The 19316-nt window shown below is 39.9% G+C and overlaps 1 protein-coding gene across 2 annotated transcripts; it reads right to left on the reverse strand.

Annotated features, from left to right (window-relative positions):
- Positions 1-620: 620 nt before the first annotated feature.
- Positions 621-19143, reverse strand: LOC121945534 (polyamine-transporter SLC45A4-like). 2 transcript variants are annotated; one of them, XM_042489756.2, is made up of 13 exons: positions 18997-19143; positions 15818-16815; positions 10666-10854; positions 10392-10571; positions 9457-10139; positions 9148-9291; positions 8523-8771; positions 8221-8340; positions 7886-7985; positions 7148-7228; positions 6885-7015; positions 6510-6578; positions 621-5366 (listed from the first exon to the last, which is right to left on the reverse strand). In XM_042489756.2, the coding sequence occupies exons 2-13, from the start codon at positions 16032-16034 to the stop codon at positions 5067-5069; spliced, it is 2463 nt and encodes an 820-aa protein (XP_042345690.1). In that variant the 5' UTR covers positions 16035-16815; positions 18997-19143; the 3' UTR covers positions 621-5066. The 2 variants fall into 2 exon arrangements, with proteins under 2 accessions (XP_042345690.1, XP_087940678.1); XM_088084552.1 differs by having other exon boundaries at positions 9148-9294.
- Between the last annotated feature and the right edge of the window lie 173 nt (positions 19144-19316).

Here is a 19316-nt window from a genome sequence, read left to right on the forward strand (position 1 = left end):
TGTATTTGTTGGTGCTTTGAGCACCACAAGCTGAGGGTCAGAGATGCCCAATGAGAAATGTTTAAGTATCACTACGACAACAGCGCATGTAGATGCAGCAGTCAGTAGCTCCTCAAATCCCTGCTACTTTTTTGCTATATTTTTCTATTTTTTTGACTCCATGGCCCCTTCTGCTTCTTTCTGCGATAGGGAAGCACTGGACCAACAGCATACGCCGAGCTGCCAGTCAAACCAGAGGGGAGAAACAAAATGGAAAGCGCCGGATGAAGAGTGGAAGGAGAGCTAGCATCAGGGCGAGGCTAACACAACTTGGACCGAGAGCTGTTCCTCTACCAATCCTAGAGAATAAAGTGGATGAGATGCGACTGAGGCTCACTCAGTGACAGGAAATCAGTAATTTGAAAGTTTGAAAAATGACAAATAAATCTGCCTTCTACTTTCTTCTGAGTCATCGTAAATACAATCATTTTTCCCATTACTTAGTGCTAATTGTGAAGTTATTTCATCTCCATCTTTACTTTTACAGCGATCAAACAGTCATAAAAAAAGGAGAGCTTATTTAGAGTACATGTAGAAATAAAGTGTGAGTGACGGGCATTAAGAAAAAACAAACACAAGTGAAGTTGCATTCAGTCTTTTTTTCAAATAACTGGTACAAAAATACCTTGTTTACATTGTACAAAAGTGTGTGCCGTAGCAAAAAAACCCTGAAATTGCTTAAAAAAAACACACCAGTGATTGACTTTCAAACCAAAACACATAATATAACCCCAAAAGTCTTTACATTTTGTATAAAATCAAAACTATTTCAATAACTCTAGTAGTCTGGCACTAAAATGGAGTGTTTCCATCATAAAAGCTTATTGGTGAAACAGAAACATCTCTAAAACATTTAGACCAGCTGAGATTAAATCACTCATCCAAATGAAGGCAAGTTAAAGTAAAATGAATGACAGCTGTAGATAGAACCAAATGTGCTGGTTCAGCTGCCTCTTTTCTCTCTGGTCTTCTGATTAAACAGAGAAAAATAAAGATTTAATGTGTCTTTAGATTTAACGAAAAAATATTCCTGTTCCATTTTGATCTCCAGGGACTTATCATCATGCAAATGTAAAGGATTTAGCACCTTATATTGCTTGGGAAACATTAGTAAAAAATAACTTAAAGGGAGAGTTCAAGATTTTCAAAGAGGGGCTGTATGTGATACCCATCTATAGTCAGTCTATAACACACAGTAGATGGTGGTCGGTGCACTACCTGTTAGCAGAAACAGACGAAGCTCGCACCTCAAAGCTCAGGATGACACTGCTGTGGATTGGGGTGGACATCACAAAATATTTTAGCCACTTTAAAAAAGGCCCACCTAAATAAAATCAATATCAGCCTAAGTGTATGCTATACTTAAAGTGTTTTCACCGCTTTACACAGCCACACAGCCTTTTCCTTTGGCTTCCATATTTCCACACAGAAGCCCAACTGTGCTGTGCACTGTATTACGCCAACCTTTTAATAACATTTAACTGAATTCACAATCTTTTCTTACCTTGACCAAAGTTTGGTTTTTTTGCCTAATTCTGGAAATAAAGTCAAAGTTCTGGTGTCAAGGTCCTGCACTGTGTGTATCCATCATCCTCCCAAACCACCTCCTTCTGAGCCTATGTGGTTTTGGTTTAGTTCATTAGGGGTAGTGCAAATGAATAAATACATAAGGTATAAAAATGCCAGAATTAGCCAGGAAGCTTTTTTTCATCTGTACATTCATGTGGTACATGAATGTCGTGTTTGGTTACCTGAAAGAAAGCAGCGATAACGTTGCAACATAATTAAGAAAGCAGTTTGGTGACATACAAACATAATTTCTAGCAGACAGAGATGTTCTTGCTGAAAAATCTGTCTTCGCTTGTGGCGTTGTTATTTCCGAGTTGAACAATTCTACAAGGTGGAAAGTGAACTGAGAAGATTGTGTGCTTTTAAGGTTCATTTGGTCAAAACAGCTCAGCCAATGGGAATTTCAAGTTTGCATAGATCAGCCGTTGGCCTTGCATAGAAGTGGTCCTCTCTAGCATTCAATATGCAGCATGAAGGGCCTCAGGAACAGTTAAGAACCATCTAATATTAAACTGCCCTCATTAAAATATAGACTGCTCTTGTTGGTGAACTTAAGGCTCCCTGGATTTTGATACCAACTCTCCTGTTCAGGAGTGATGAGGTTCCCCTGAGATGAGCCTTCAGAAAGGAGGGATTAGACTCCCGACACAAAGCGCGAACAGCAGTCCCGTAGGACCCATCTCTTTTCTTTAGCCTTTTAACCATCATTATGTTGACATGCTCGACCACACCGCCTGACTCTACCTGCATTTCATTTTGTTGTTTTTCGCAATGCTATTTTTGTGTTATGAATTAAGTTATTATGATTTGTATCATGATATTATATGCTCTTACTTTCTCCTATAGAGACAGAGCGCATTTAAGTCCCTCACCCTCCCGTGGGGGAAAACAATCTATCGCTCTTCTTTAACTTTGTATTGTTTGAAGGTGTCTGAAGCTTTTTATGTAAGACATAAGGTTTTAAAATATGCATTTGACTTGCTGATATCAAATGTTCCAGCTAGCTACAGACACTTTGTTAGCATTTCACTGTTCAGTTACATAATGTGGCGCCACTAGTTTTCCCCACCTGATGGGTGTGGCCTCTGGTGTATGATGCGCTGCGCTCTGTCTCTATTCATAACTTTATTTGTTCATTCCCGGAGTTTCTATTTGAACATGCTTCCAATTTATTTTATCTTCTTGTGAAGCACTTTGGTCAACGTTTGTTGTTTTAAAATGTGCTCTATAAATAAATGTAACTTGACTTTATGGCAGCGCATTTCCATCCAATTATACTTTCTAACTGACTGAATTATGATAAATGCGCTATGATGAACTTGTTTCAAATTTTAACTGTATCTGGAATGGCTTTTTTCTTCAAAAACACCTTTTGAATTAATTCAATAGAAAGTAAAAGGAATGCCACCTCCAATACAAATCACGATGAAACCCAAATATACCTGGGGTCAAATTTGAGAGATTAGAGTGTAAATTCACAACAAATTCGGTCTTGGTTTAGACTTTGCATTGAATTTGGTAGGTTATTTAAATAAAACCAATGTGGATAACAGATCCATCTGCAGACTGAACCATAAGGCCAAAAATACATTATCACAGCTCCTGGTTTAATTTCCTAAGTACATTATATAATGTCTCATGTTTGAAATGGCACGACAGGAAAATGTGGCATTCTGAATTTCAGTTTCTGTACAGGCGTAAAAACACACTGGCTTGCTATGTAACAGATTCCAACATTTTTGACGTGAATTTTTTTTAAAAATGCATGAAATTAAACTGTTTTGTTAAATCTGCAGCATATGTGGAAGGCTTTATCTGTGTTTTGGAAACTGGGCATTTAAAATAATATTATAATATTAAGATATTCCATTCACAGACTGAAGTAAATATTTACATCAATAAGCTGCACAAGTTCACAGCACTATGATTGTCCCTTCAGCAGTTATGAAGCAGCTTCTGTGAGGTAAAATATCACACATTACATCATTCTGCAGCATTGGTGTGACAGGTATGTTCAGAAGTGAGACAGAAAGTGCTGTGTGTGCTTCCCAATTGTGTTTTTGCAAAGGAGGCTCACGTTTGTTTCAGTACGAGCGGTTAGTTTCAACAGTCTGACAGACTCACTGTCAAGTGGCTCTTAGTGCTCTATCTTACACCGCTCGCACAACGCAGCACAACTGTCATCGATAGTTTCAGACTGATACACTTCTCATTTTCCTTAGAGCTATTTTTAAATCTATAGAGCATGGTCTAAGTGCATTTAGGGTGCATCCAACTCCACTTTTTCCATGTTTGATGGGAAATTATTTGGGTGCAAAGTAAGGTACAAGGGGCAAAGGGGTGGTATTTAGTCGCTTATTTAATCATTGGTGTGTTGTAGGCAAAACGTAAAGTCCACCAATCAGAGAGTCATCTCCCGTTCCCTTTATTCCCTTTGCACATGTACATACCTGTCGCATTGCTATTATCATGGTGGGCTTTACAGATGGAGAAGCAGGAGATTTCTGCTGAGAATAATGCAGTAAGAGCAATAATGTAATGTAAACTTTGTGGAACATTTAAGCAGCAAATCTAAAATATGCAGTTATAAACTTGACAGAGGAATCAGAACTAAATGTTTAGCTACTTAAAAAATCAATGAAGTTACGCCGTCATATCTCTTAATATGAAGTCAGATAGCAGCTCTGCTCTGATCTCTGCTCTGTTGACATTGTAGAGAATATATACTGTGTGTGTGTGTGTGTGTGTGTGTGTGTGTGTGTGTGTGTATTTTGTCCAAATTCAAACCATCAACATGTGTGTAACAAGTGAGTGTGCACACCTTGTAAACCTGCCTATGAAGGCACATCTTTTAATTTGAATAACGACTCAACAAGTATAACGAAATAACGAATAACGAATAACGAAATAACAAGTAAATGAAGCGGCTCTGACTTCAGACCAGGTTGTTGTTGGTCAATGACGCAACAACTTTATGCCTCTAAATGCCAAAAATGTGCCTGATCATACCATATTTAACCTATAGGCCCATGGATGCACAGATGGGCGCAAGAACATTTGCTACTTTTACAATGTGGGCACTGGCTGTGAAAATGACAGCTTCATCACTCTGAAACTATCAATGACAGTTGCGCTGCACTCTGCACCGCTTTGCACCAGTTGTAACTTTATGGCTTACTTCTATCCATCTAACCATGCAAACATTTATTTGTTTTAAGGCTGAGGTAGTAATAAGTCAAACATAGCAGCCCAACACTGAGATTGTTTCTTCTTTTCAGTCCTCTAATCCAAGAAGATAATCCATCGAAATCCATCCCACCTAGATTTCTGAAGTCAGCTTTCTGACATGTTATCCCTCTTTCCTCCTGTAGAATGGCACAGACGTTTGGTACAATTCCCACATGCTGTGGTTTGTGCTTAGTGAGGAGAAACCTTAATGTTTCTTTACATGTTAATGCTTAGGCAACAGAGTGATTCTCTGTCTTCTTTAAACTATCTCCGTCTGTGAGGTTCAGCAGAGCCAACCTCTGGTCACTGGTCCTTCCTCCGTTTGGGTCTAAATCTCCAGGGAAACCCACCAAGCCCTGCTCCTGCTCTGAACTGCTGGGCTCCATGTCAGGATAAATGACGAGGAAACAGGCAGTAAGGAAGCCAAGGAAGGCGCCCCCAGAGGCCACTGCAGGAATGACACGCACACTGCCGACTGCGTCGACGACAGCTCCAAGGGCCGAAGCAACCAAAATCTGGCTGATATAGACCTGGGAGTTCAACAAGATAGAATGATTCAACACCATAGTATACACTGTAACTAGACCCATGTTTACCGTAGATTCTTGTTGTCACCCCTAGAGTAGAGAGCTAGTTTAGTTTAAGTACCCCTTTAATCAAAAATGTGTTTTTCCTCTGTTCATGTCCCCTAAACTGTCTGAACTTTGACTATACTGACTTTTTTTTCTGTGCAAAGCAGAGAGGTGTTTTCACATTCCTCTACTGAAGGGGCGATTTCTGTGCATTTTCCTTAAATCTAAGATTTAACCTAGATTAGGTTTGCTGTTGGAAACTGGAATCATTAGTTGGATACCCCTAAATTGACTGAGACTGCTTCAAGTCAAGCAGTCCTTTAAAAAAATATTTTGCTAGTCAGTATGCAATGTAATTTTGGGGACATTTTGGTCCCCAGATTTTGCTGCAGAGGGATCACTCTTGACTTTCACACCACTCTTTGGTACAAGCAGTTGTGGACTGTGTAGGCAGCAGCACAGAGGAGGAGAGAGGAGAGACGTTACTGGTACTGGCATAATTCTGAGCCCTAGCAATATTACATGAGGCAACCACGTTTAATACGGGAAACATGTATCTACAGGGGAAACAGGCTTCAACACAAAACCAACAAAGAAACCTGAAACCTCCAGTACAGAGGGGACTATCAGTGAAAAGAAGACAGTTTACATTAGCAAAGTGAAAGTTTTGACAGTAAACAGCTGGGAGATTGTGCAGTTTTTGAATGGAAACTGGACCCTGGGGTTTCCTTCCAACATCTACCCAAAACCCCATCATAACAGATATTATTGTATGCTTGAAACCACTAACGCTATCAGCCAAAACAACATAAAAATAAAAGATGCTTACTACTTACACTTACCATTTTCATACGACTGCTAGTGTCTGATTTTAGTTCACAACAGACTCCTCATCTGAGTTTGACTAAGGCTCAAACATCTATGTCTGAATCTCTCCAGTGTTTCCTCTAACGCATACCATCGTGATGCGCACTGTCAGGTTTTTTTTTAACAATACATGGTAAACCAAATGAAAATAAAATATTAGTATTTACTTTGAAATGTGTCTAGAGGGTGACTTTAAGTTTGAAGATGAAGTGGGAAAAAAGTATTAAAGCTCACCTGGCAGGATAAGATGGCGCAGTCAATACCAAAACCTCTTCTTGTGTTTGCTGGACTGTGGTGAATGTACTGAGCAGAGGACAAGTGAAGGAGAGACTGTCACTTCAATCAGATAACCCAAAAAATGTCAGTGTAAGTTCTCCCGATGAAGTGTTTTTAGCTTTTAGGATAAGTCAAAATACCATCATGATGTTGACTAAGCTTGCACCTTTCTTCAAATGCTTTGAGGCAGAGGCTTTAAAGAGTACTTCACCTGCCAAATGTTTGTTGGATATCAAATACTTAGCATGTGTTACATTGAATTTGTGAAGAAAACTTTGTTTTTCTTGCATTGTGTGCATGGACGCGTAAGTGTGAACTGATTTGTGTAAATACCTCTTTGATTTCATGGTACTGCCCGAGTAATGCATAGGGACAGTAGGAGATACTCATGGAGATGATGCCCATGGTACTGATCATCACCATGGCAACATAAACATTAGGGAAGATTGCCATGACAGCAGTTCCTGAGGGCAGAGAGATGAAAGGTTTTACATTTCACTTCATTCTAGTTATGACAATATGCAACACCTCCTGAACTCACTGTACTTCATTTTATCGTTTATCGTTATACCGTTTCTGCCACCGTGGAAACTGACCTGTGGAGAATCCCAGAGTTCCAACAATGTAGATGATCTTAATGCTCAGATCAAAATTATCCAGGTACTTCTGGAGGATTGCTGAGAGGAGAGACGAAAAGATGCAGACAGAGAAATATCAATTATTGAAAACAGTGTAGGGAGACATGTTAGAAAGGGGAAAGAGAAAGTTTCATTGTATCCAGAGTTCATACAGATATTAAAACAAAATAACTTTTTTTTTTTTTTTTTTACAATTTTATCACAAAATTACATTCAAGAATTTCCAAGTACTTTTTCAAGCATTTTTTTTAAAGATCTTATCAAAGCAAACAATTCACTTTTAAATATGAAAATGCATAAACATAAATGATGTGATATAATTTCTCTCGTTTCACTAAAGGTTATCATGTTGTTTTTAGGCATAGCTGCGTAAAGTCTATCTTGTGTGAGTCTCTTCTTTAATCATTCTGTGTCCCCTCTTTGAATTCGGATGCTTTTGCAGGCCCTTAAATGCAGCGCCGGCAGAACTCATGATTTCATCTCATTTCATCTTCATTTCATCTCACTGAAGTTGCTCCATGTGATGCACCCATGATGAAATATAAGGAAGTGTCATGTGGTTCATTTGAATTTTCAGTATTTTTTCCAGCACTCCGCAAACTCTCTGTATCACTGAACACTTGTTTTGTATGCATGAACAGCAGTAAGAAGATTTAAATTCAAATCTACACATTGATACACTTCTTGTTTTTTTACCAGAGCAGACCGCAGCAGTAGCAGCATAGACCACCAGGCCCCAGCAGCCCATCTGCACTCCTCTGTGATAATTTAGCAGTTCTGTGGAATTAGCTGGTGCCTGAAACAAAGCAGAATTATTTTAGAAATGTAATCTTATACTTAACCTGACACACTGAATAATTGATACTGTAAAGTTTATATTTGGAATTCATGACTTTGTGTAGCATGCCGAGTTTATTCCTCTGTTTTCCTCTACTGTGTGGTCTTCATTTTACATAACATGCTATCAGTTAGCACAACTGTCTTTAAACAGTAACACACATAAGGGCACGAGGGTGTGTTTGTGTGCATACCGTGGGGTCTCCATGGTAGATGACTTGCCCCATGAAATCGGTGTAAAACACAGCTTCAGCTATAATGGAGAACCATGTGAGAAGGTGACACACACATAGTCTCCAAAGCTGCCTCGGCATCTATCGAGGGCAGAAGACAAAAAAAGGAATAAGGACTGGCAGGTAAGCATGAGGAGGGAATTCCACAAAAAAACAAGTTTGGTTTATCAATTTGCAGAAAATGCTGTAAATGTGATGCAGTGTAATAATAAAATATAAGAGAAAAATACGTCAGTTTAAAAGACATTTGCAGTTTACTCCACCTTCAGCATGGACAACCAGAGCAGCCGAACAGTTGTACCCTTATCTGGTCCTCCCTCAATGCTGGAGCCCTCAGATGACAGACTGCTAGCTGACAGCTGCAACTCCCGCCTGTCTGCACACCGCTGGAGTTCACTCAGATCATTCAGACTGCGTGAGGTGGTGATTGGTCGAGGGCTCAGTGGTGCTGTCCTTTTCAGTCGATGGCGCTGTGATCCCACTCGTCCATAGTAGGAGAAAGTGAAGGAGGGCTGAAGAGAAAAGAGATCAACATTGGCTTATTCACATTTGTAAAACTGGTGCAGTGCCCGTTCAAAACATGCCTGTACAGAACTGACTGTGTTTGGCCTGAGGTATTGCTTCTTGCAGCTTTCTGAAGAACCTCATACAAACAACTTCATCCTGACTCTGAGCAATATCCTGCATTCATGTGGTGTCAGAATAATTGGAAAAATGAGCTCCCCACCAGGAAAATTCACGTTAACGCACCCTCAAGTCGTAACAATAACTCAGAGTCAGCAAAAATGTTGGTGCACGAGTTGCCAATTTGACAGCATACTGTATATGCAGAAAAAGGGCGGATGAAAGTAAATGTTTGGTGTTGTATTTAGAAAAAGGTAAATGTACCTGTCTGTAGAAGGTGTGTGAGTGTGGTCGTGATGAAACTGAGGTGTTGGAGGGGCGGTTTGGCAGCCTAGTGGAGGCGTGGCCTTTCATTGCACTGGAGTGATCAGAAGACAAGCGAGCATTGACACCGTTGGCAGCTTTGACCTGCTGGGACAGGAAAGAGGCAGAGATGTACATGAAACAAATAGGGAAAATAATCACAAATCAAATAACTTGCTAAAACTGACACTTTATAATATTTATTTCTGTTTGGCAATGTTATTTTAAGCCAATACAGATGACATTTGCCACTTTAACAGCTGATTTCACCTGTGTTTTCAGATATGAGTCCTTTGAGCCAGAACTATTCTGAAGGAGAGAAGAAGGGCCGTTTGTTGGACCCTTAAGTTCAGGCCAAGCTGGATTTTTAGGCTCTAATGTCACCATCCCATCATGAAGGGCAGGTGGTCCACCAGAAGGAGACGGCGACCCAGTACTGTGGTCTGATGGCTTGAAAACATCTTCTAGATCTCCCTGTATCTCTGGTAGAAAGTGATGCACCTCTGGCAGGAAAAGCTGTACATCTGGTTCGAGATCAGAATCCAACTCGATCGTAGCATCTGGCATGGCTAAGATTGAATCGCTCTTACTCCGCACTCGCTCCACGGCAAGAAAATCCATTTCCTCATTCTCGGAATCTGACAGGTTACCCTCTCTGGACGGGGCTTGAGCTGAAGCCACTTCCTCTGCAATCACATCAAGTGAAGGTGGCGTGTTGTTAACGGGCCTGAAAGACAGCTGGCTGAGAGACTCCCCACTTCCTGTGCCTTTAATGTGATTTGATGGAGCAAAGTTTTGCTCAGGGATGCTGAGCATGTGCAGTGTGACAGAGATAATGAAGATGATGCCTGCGAACAGGAAGAGGACCTGTTCCTGGGATTTAAATGCTTGACCCAGAGCTGTGCCAGTCCAGTCTAGTCCACCCAGCATGTAGCCCACTGCTCCGCCAAGCCCTGGAGAGACAAAAGTATAGACACAGATACACAAATCTAAATTAAGTTTTCTATAACAATAGCAAAATTATACAATTCTTAATACTTAATTGGATATCACTATATTTAAAAAAACACACACACACACAAAACAATAAATCCCATAAACCCCATCCCATGCAGGTTCATGAGATTGTGTGTGTGTGTGTGTGTGTGTGTGTGTGTGTGTGTGTGTGTGTGTGTGTGTGTGTGTTTCATGCATGCATGTCTTACCAGCAGAGAAGGCATGAATATTCAAAGCCATGTCTTGCTCTTCAGTATCGGCAACATCAAGAAGGTAAGCTCTGATTGGTCCCTCAGAGGCATCAGCACAGAAGTCCAGCACCACCACACCTACTACTGTGAGGACGATGCCAATCGGCTGACTGCCGGGACTATCACTAATCGAAAGGCCTGACAGAACAACGAAAGATATATACAGAGATGGGATGAACTGTAATTCTTATAATGTGTAAGTGGTGATCATCTTTGAAAACCTTCTACTCACCTATTAATGATCCATTTAAGAAGAGCGCCACTCCCAGCAGCACACCTACACACAGCGCCAGAATGAATGGTCTTCTGCGGCCCCATCGCAGAGTACAGCGGTCACTGGCTGAGCCAATCACAGGTGTGAAGAGGAGACCCAAGATAGGACTGAGAAACCAGGTTAAACTGTAATACTGTTCAGGAAGACCTAAAAAAACGCAAACACAATGGTAGATTCAAGACTAAGAAACCAGGCACAAGCTCAATTTCATCTTAATTTTACCCCTACCCTTCATGTTTGAGTGCTTCTTTACCCCTCAGAACAGAGTTACAAGGTCTAGTGGCTGAAATCTACCCACATGAAATGTGACAGTCCTTCAAGACACATCATCAGTAGAATCATTGTGATCGATGGTGTTACATAAACAAACACGACCAGGGTATTTTTTAAAATACATTTGCCATTATCTGATAAGAGACAGTAAAGCATGGACGTTCACAAACTGTGAACTTAAGTTTCAAACTATCCATCTAACAAGACGTTAAATTTTAAAAAATAACATTACTTTATTACCAGAACACTAGTGGAGCTCTGTAGCCAAATGTTAGCTTTTCTGCAGGACTGTAGCTAAATTTTGAGCATTACAGATAGATCGATCGTAACTTTATTGATCCCAAAGGGAAATGCCATTAAGGGTTGGGGAATGCAACATAAAAATGAGTCACAATGTGGGACTGACATGCACAAATCAGCAATAACAATCTAAAGTTAGCTAGCTTTCTGGTTGTCTATTAAGTATCAGCATACTAATTACATTATTCATGTCATGCTTGTCACAAAGAGAAGGACCATAATACACTGAAACAACATTAAACTGAGATAATACAATGGTTATCAAAATTTTTAAAGCTTTATCAACAAAGAAAATACATTTTAGGGTTTGTCACATATGTAGTCTTCATGCCAACAATTTATCATTACACTCAGTTTGCAGTATACCTCTGAAAACCCCCGTTTGGAGGCACATGTAGCCCTAATACTTCACCCAACTCCTGTATCCCAACAGAATCTAGACATCCTACCCAATGATGTGGAGATAAGCACTAACGGCCCTGACACACCACGCCCACAGTCCGCTGTCGGCCAATGTTGGTGAGCGTCTGTCGCCCTAGTTTTTGAGTTGTGTCCCCCAACAATGGCACCAATTGGCCCTTATCAGCAATTTTTTGGCCGATTAAGCATGTTAAAACGAAGTCTAAGCCAGTGGAACCTGTTGGTGAATAAAATCATGCTGATTGGCTGTTCAACTCAGTGGACAAAAAGATAAATGGAGAGAAGAGAAATTGAAGTGAGTAAAATAATTGGCTCAAATCAAGAGGGTGCAAGCTTGAAACAAACTTATTTTATGAGGTGAGATTATTTTTCTTGTCACTGAGCTCCTTCACAGAAATGACTCATAGCTGTTTGTGTTATTGTTCGCTGGCACATTGTACATGTCCTTTGTTCATTCAACATCAGGTTGTGTTGTCAATGTGCTAACTGGCAAACGAGCGTCTTGAACCCATCCTGTCAATCTTCCAGTTTCACTTTTTTGCTGGTGTGGAGAGTTTTTTCTTCTCACACAGGTACAGAACGTATGTGCTTGTTGGCAGTCGGCGGCACAACAGTCAGCCTTCATCGTCACTAGTTCTTTGATGCTGATTTGGTGTGTCTGGGCTTTAAGTGGTAGGGGTAAAGGGTGTATTTGGACTGAACTAAAGTATACTCTAGTTGGAGAAGGTGAAACCAGGTTTTTAAATTCTGTTTTCAGTAAAGACTTTATATGACAGAGTGCTTTACCTTACATGTGCCTCTATCTTATTACATTTGACCTCATGGTTAAATAAAAAGCTACATTATTGCAGCAACATAATGTATTTTGCTGAATCATTTGTGCTTTCACAATATTACAGCCTTGGAGAATCGCCAGTATTTCTTAAACAGTGTCAGTTCAATGGAGTAAATGACATTGGAGGGCACTTTATGAAACAGGAATGCAAATAAAAAACCTGAAGAAAAACATTTTACTTGTAGAAACGGTTAAAAACTTTGCTTGTTCAGGCAGTATGGCCTTTCCTGCATTAAATAAAGTTTGCCTTTTGTGTTAATTTTGCACCTGAGGCACCATCTTTCTGATAAAGCCAGAAACATGGTCTTTTACATTTACATTTAACATAATACTACTGATGCCGAGTTCTGTCAAATGTTTGAACTGAATTTAATTTGAATGTTTTTTATCATACACCCTGTCTTTTAGGACGTATATGAGCATAAATGTTCTTTGTAATGAATTACTCATTTACTAGGCTGTGTTTTGTCCCCTCAACTTGTTACAAAACTTATTGACAATAAGCCAACTTATTCATAGGTTTGTCATGCAGGGATTTACCAGAAAGAAAATGCTAGATGTCTGAGAAGAGAGGCTTTTTTTTCTATTTCACTGCACAAAAAGGTGAGTATTTTCCTCTGTTTCATTGTTTATAAAAGCATAGCACATGACAGCTCTTGCATATCAGTGCAAGGCTGTAGAACCGCTCTTAAGCAGCTTCCTTTACCAACGGCTTTTAGGTTGGCAGGAACAGTTCAGATAACAAAGCGGCCTGTTACAACAACACAAACAGAAATATGCACCAAGCAGCCAGGAAAGTGATGAGATCGCCTCCGGTTGACCAACATCAGACAGAACGGGACTTTAACATGCACTGAAATTAGTGAACACTTTCACTGAAGCTTTTTCGTAATGTGGGTTTCGTAAGTGTGGTTTGACAACTTTCTGTGTGCTGATTTGGCCCCAGTATAAGTGAAATGTATGCGCAATACACTATCAGCTGTCAGTTATAATTAAAAAAAATGTTTCTGCTAAAGGTACAAGGTACAATGTATAAGGTAAAAGGTAAGTTTATTGTCATTTTTCTTAAACATAGTTTAAGAGGAAATGAAATGACAACATCCTGATTTATTTTCCACTCCTTATAAAGAAATGATTCAATGTAAAAAAAAAAAAACTGATGGAGTGAGACTCAGTCAGCTGGTTCTCACGGGAACAACATGTTACCCGCTGCCATGCTTCTGCTCCTGTCGTCCCTGTCCACTAAGTCAACAAAACAGCAGATAACTTTCTTGCAGTAGGAAAAATGTTCCTCTCTGCCTCCCTCTCCCCCTCACAACTCACTCCCTCTGTCAATGGGCCTAAAGTTTTTTTTAAGCTAGTCTCTGTTTAGTTTGTCCCATTCACGAGGACAAGAATGCATGTCCAAGTGCACGCACAGGTGGGTGATACACATTTAAGCCAATGGTGTAACATTATTCACTGATCGACAGAAGGCGGTAATGCTGCTGCAAATGCAGGGAAGAAGACTGTTAGATAGTTAATCTGAATGCAAGCAGTGCAGGTTTCAAATAATTAAAAAAGTCTCTGCAATTGTTTAATGAGGACGAAAATACACTTAGTTTGCTTGTTAGCCCTCAAGGACAAACAAACAATGTGTTTTGTTGAACAACACTAAGTGTCCACACAGCTTTTATTTATTTTAAGGAAAAGACTGCAAGGGTACCTGTTAGCCAAAATATGACACACCAATGTAGGTTTGTGCTGCAAGAAGGCTAAAACATCCTTCCAAACAAGTTCAACAACATGCAGTATGTATTTCAAGAAAGTGTCCCTGTAAAGGAGTCTTAAAAACCTACATTTATGTGCTCATGGACAAATACATGTGTACTATTGCACAAAGAATATTGTTTTCACTGAAGTTAAAAAACAAAGTATTTATCATTCATACTTAAAGTCTTTCTGCTGTTCTTTGCTACTTGTTGTCTGGTTATACCCTTATGGTATTCATCTTTTTAATAAAAATTTAAATTGCATGCACTCAATGTCATTTTTTCCCAGATGTATCAAAATGGTATTGAATATCCATACTTTTTAAGGTATGGTGTTAAAGTTAGTAATTTCAGTATTTCAGTAACCAAACAAAACTGGTTGCCTACAATGCTTTCAAAAAATCCTGAATGGGATTTGCTTAAAAGTTGTAATAATCTTTTTTTTTTTTTTTACAATATTGTGAATAGGAAGGAAAACAGAGAGACTAAAATGTGCTGTGTTAGACATTCTTGTCATACCTAGCCAGGGAAAAATGCCTTTGTTTCATTTCTGCTATGGTGGCAAACCTGACATCTAACTGCATAGCCCACGGTCGGCTACTATTGGGCAGACAGGTTACATGACACAGTGGTGCAGCCTGGGAAATCAATGGATACAGTCTGGCTAATGAAACAACTGTTAAATTCCACAGTGTTGGTGCTTTTACCTGACTATTGTAACAGCTGGATTTTAGACTGACGTGCATGGTGGGCTGCAACACAAACTTAACTATTCCCTCAGAAATAAATAAAAAAAAGGAGAAATAACACATAGCTGAATCTGGGTAAACACTCAATGTGGGTCTTTAAAAGGTACAAGGTAACTTTATTGTCTTTTTTTTTTTTTTTAATGACTAACCAGGGGTGTCAACACAGCTGCAAATATATCCCAAGATGCCTGGCAGGGTAAAGAGCATGCTACACATTTCATCTACTGTAAATACCAGCTTTGAAACATTATATGGCTACTCTGACAGGACTATTACCATACCAGTGTGTAATAACTCTGCCTCCTCTGAATAAACTGAGGAATGCATATTTAGACAGGCATGTGTGCTCGTCTTTTGCACTGCCCCATCTATTACGTACAAGTTGCTAATGTTCAATGTCAGGCACACTGAAAGTGAAACTTAAGAAGGTGCGAAAATTCTGCTGGGTCTAAAATTTGGCATTCGCTCAAAGTTTGCATTTATTCCACCTGCGCTTTGCTCCAAAAAAAAAAAATTCAGAATTTCGAGAGAGGACACAGAATGATACAAAGGGACACACATGCATTTAAAAGACACACACACACACACATATTTTCTAATGCGGTAGGAAACACTGCATGACGCAATGTGCTGGTAACACTTGTAAAGTGGAAATCCCAGGGCTGCCAGTATTGCTGAATTTTCATGTGTACATCTCTGTGATGAAGTGACATCACTAGAGCATTTGCTTAAGTGAGAGAAGAGTGCGTCTGTCTCTGTATGACTGTATTGCGTCTGCTTACCTATCTGCAGCAGTACTGGCGTCACCAGGGCTGTCTCCATGGCATAGCAGAACTCTCGTCCAAACATCACTGCTCCGTGCATTATCCAGCGATGCAGAGGGATCTGCATGCCTCTGCCCTCTTCTTCCACCTCCTTCTCGCTGTCACTCTCTTCTTCCTTGGGTTTCCTCTTCTCCTGAGGGCCAGAGGCCTCCCTCTCCTCTGCTTCTCCTCCCATTTCAGTCTTGTAATGGATTTCTTGTGCAGAATGGTTGGTATCAGTGTGTACCACTTATTGCTACTATATCCGATATGCGCAGAAATATACTATGTTATTATCATATGCTAATAGAACATATAATGTCCATTATTTTCATCTTGCTCACTCACTGCGTAAGTGAAGCCAAAGGCATCCAGAATAATTAAACAAAGTGCATCTTTGCAGGTGAGCTCCTTCTGGGTTCAAAGCCAAAGGATCACAAATAATTGAGTTGGTGGCAGGAATCATCATTATAATGAGATCAATATATCCAAAAAGATGATGTAAAAATATATTCCATACATTTTATCCTGTGGACATCACGCCGCCAGTTGCTCAGCAGAAGAGCTGTTCCTCTCTTGAAGATTCAAAAATCAGGAGAAAACAAAAAGTTCTGCGTAGCTCCAGAGGTACAGGGAGGAGCGAGGAGGAGCAGAAGAGGTGGAAGGCAGGGAGTGGCGTTATGTGTGTTGTTGGTTGCAGTCGTGAGTCAGAGTTGGTCTTTGAATGTGTTTGCTGTGGCTGGTTAGTTTGTGCTGGAGGCTGTGTGCATACAGTCTTTTATTTTTGTAAAATTAGCTTTAGTGTTTGTCCGTGTCTGTCTGTGTGTGTGTGTGTGTGAGTGTGTGTGTGTGTGTGTGTGAGTGTGTGTGTGTGTGTGTGTGTGTGTGTGTGTGTGTGTGTGTGCACGCCTCCTGGCAAGTCAGGGTCAGAGCGTGTGGAAACTTCTTGGCAAAGACACACTGAGTGACACAGCAACCTGCAGAAAAACACACACCAGTTAGATGTGAGCTGAAGTAGTATGAGGGGCCTTGCTGTTACCATTTCTGTTTCTTAACTTATTTTCTAAATTTGTGTTCATGCTCTACGAATACTGACAAGCGAGATTAAAAGCACATGGGTCAGGAGCCAAATACTAAAGAGCTCCCAGTGGTATTAATGTTTCAGTTCTGTTGGGATAGGACATAAAAATTCTCTTGGCTTAAGAAAAATGATGTTTTGCTCCCATAAAGTACACAAGCCGTAAACTTAAACTCAATTACTATCTTATATAATACGCTCTGACAGACTGCATCAAACAAATCAACGATTGTAATTTAAAGTGGTGTACATGCTACAAAGACATAAATGTAATAATTCTCAAAATTCTGACTGCTTGCTTTTATATTAACAGCATGTACTTGTACTTTTACTTTCAGTACCTAATAACATTTAATATATATACTAAAACACATTTGATAATCAAGTAAAGAAAATATCAGATACTTTTAATATTCTAATAGGTCACTCTACCAAAGTCATTTTCTGGTAAGATAGCTGTACTTTTACTCAAGTATAGTTTTCAGGAACCTTATCTACACTGGTTATGCGTTTCTTTTGCACTTTGTCTCGATGCTTTTTTTGTTTTAAGGGAAGCACTTTGAATGGCCTTGTTGCTGGAACCTTCTGTTTAAATAAACTGGCCTTGAGCTGTAATACACAACTAAAATTCTGTAATAGGTTTATAGATGAAATAGGCATCATATAAAGAGAAAGGGCTGACGCAACTTTGCCACACCTCATGGATTAGAGATTAGGTTTTCATTCATGAATCACCTTGTGTCTGCTAATCTTACTGGCATTAACTTGACGGACTATTATGACATCAGAGGCCTGAACAAAAGCCACATTAAGAAATCAACCTTTGTTACAACACATTGGCTCTTGCACAGTTTCTAACAGTTACAAATAGGTAGATTTGATTTGATTTAGGGGATATAGTAAACCCCACCCCTTTCTTCTCTTTACTTGGCCACTTTTACTCAGTCTTGGGTCATCCAAATAAAAGTTAAGTCACCTATTGGTTAAGGTTTAAACAAAATCAGCTGAGCGTGAAAGCGCTTTCCACAGATGTCCTGTGGAATTTTCTGTGAGTGACAGAGTAACCTATGTGTATTGTGCAATCTAGACATATCTTCAACTGCCTCTGTGTAGAGTTAAAAATGTGCAGTGGTGGATGAAGTACATGAAAGCCACAGTTGTAAATGAAGTTCCTGAAAACTATACTTAAGTAAAAGTACAGTAAGTAAATCATAAATACAGGCTGGAACAAAACTATATTTTTTAGTATAGTATTTTTTTTCTAACACACAAGGTAATCCACAAGAGAGTTGAAATAAAATAAAGTAAAGTAATAATAATCCCACAAGACTTGTCCAATTCACCCTCATCCTCAGACTAGGGCCATAATAAAAGCACTGGTGCCTACACAAGAGTGTATATGTCAGACATTTCTCTTTGTCAACAGACTCAGAAGTATTTCCCATGTAGCACCTGAAACCAGACTAGCGTTTATCAAAGAGATATGGTTTTCCAGTAAGATTAAACATATTTTTTTCTGATGCCATGTATGATGGGGATTTCTTTAAGCCACATGGAGACTGAGGAGGATCTGCACGTTTCCACAATAAAGCTATACATTTATTACCAGCAATCATGGCCATTTTAATCATTCGCACCTTGTTTCTTTTGCTAAGAGAGATGTCAGAAATATCGCCTTATAGGGCTTGATTAGATGAGCAAGGTATCTAGAAATGTGTACATAAATACATCTTTGATGTGTGTCTGGAGGGCTTGTTAAATCTATAAGGACATGGCTCGCTCGAGGGGAAGCATCGCTAACAGTAACGCTGACTTACCTGAGCCACCTGACGACCTGTCTACAGTTAACCTACCTCTACCTCTACCAAGTTATATCAGTCATTTTAGCGCGTGAGGACGGTGCACACGGCGACGTTTAAGTAAACACCTGACTGTGGACCCATTAGCTGAGACTTGACTTGTGGCTAACGTTACCTTAGCGAGCTAGGTTAGCTAATAAATCACAGTTTGGCAGCTAGCGTTAGCAGGTTAAGGCAGAGAGAACGAGTTATATTATTAAAAACAGAAAGATGTAACGTACCTGAGATTTTACTCCGCTAAAGCTTAAGTGGCTCCGCGTTAAGTTTCCTTGGCTGTGTCAATTTTCGATAACGCGACAGCAAAACTATGATATTTAGGTTAGCAACCCGGCTAACTGAGTGACCATCTGCTTCACTACACTCATCAGTCTCACTGGTTTCCACAGTAACAAAGAGGGGCGTGGTCGTTAAGGGGACGCGAATGACGTCAACAAGCTACTCACCTCCGGGGGGCGAGGGATCACCATAAACCTGGTTTAGGGACTGTTCGTTATTAATGAGAAGGGAGCCTGCAAAACGGGGGAGGAATGTCAAATAATTT

This window comes from Plectropomus leopardus, chromosome 11 (genome assembly GCF_026936395.1).
Source record: "Plectropomus leopardus strain MGB_pleo_1.0 chromosome 11, ASM2693639v1, whole genome shotgun sequence".
In the NCBI taxonomy this organism is placed as follows: Eukaryota; Metazoa; Chordata; class Actinopteri; order Perciformes; family Serranidae; genus Plectropomus; species Plectropomus leopardus.

What these genes read in the sequence shown, in the direction of transcription:
- LOC121945534 (XM_088084552.1), bottom strand. Translation starts at nt 16,034, where the DNA reads ATGGGAGGAGAAGCAGAGGAGAGGGAGGCCTCTGGCCCTCAGGAGAAG. An exon ending in TATTCATGCCTTCTCTGCTG is followed by an intron (nt 10,140 to 10,391) that starts GTAAGACATGCA and finishes TTGTCTCTCCAG; the next exon opens with GGCTTGGCGGAGCAGTGGGC. An exon ending in GCGCCATCTTATCCTGCCAG is followed by an intron (nt 5,367 to 6,509) that starts GTGAGCTTTAAT and finishes TTGAACTCCCAG; the next exon opens with GTCTATATCAGCCAGATTTT.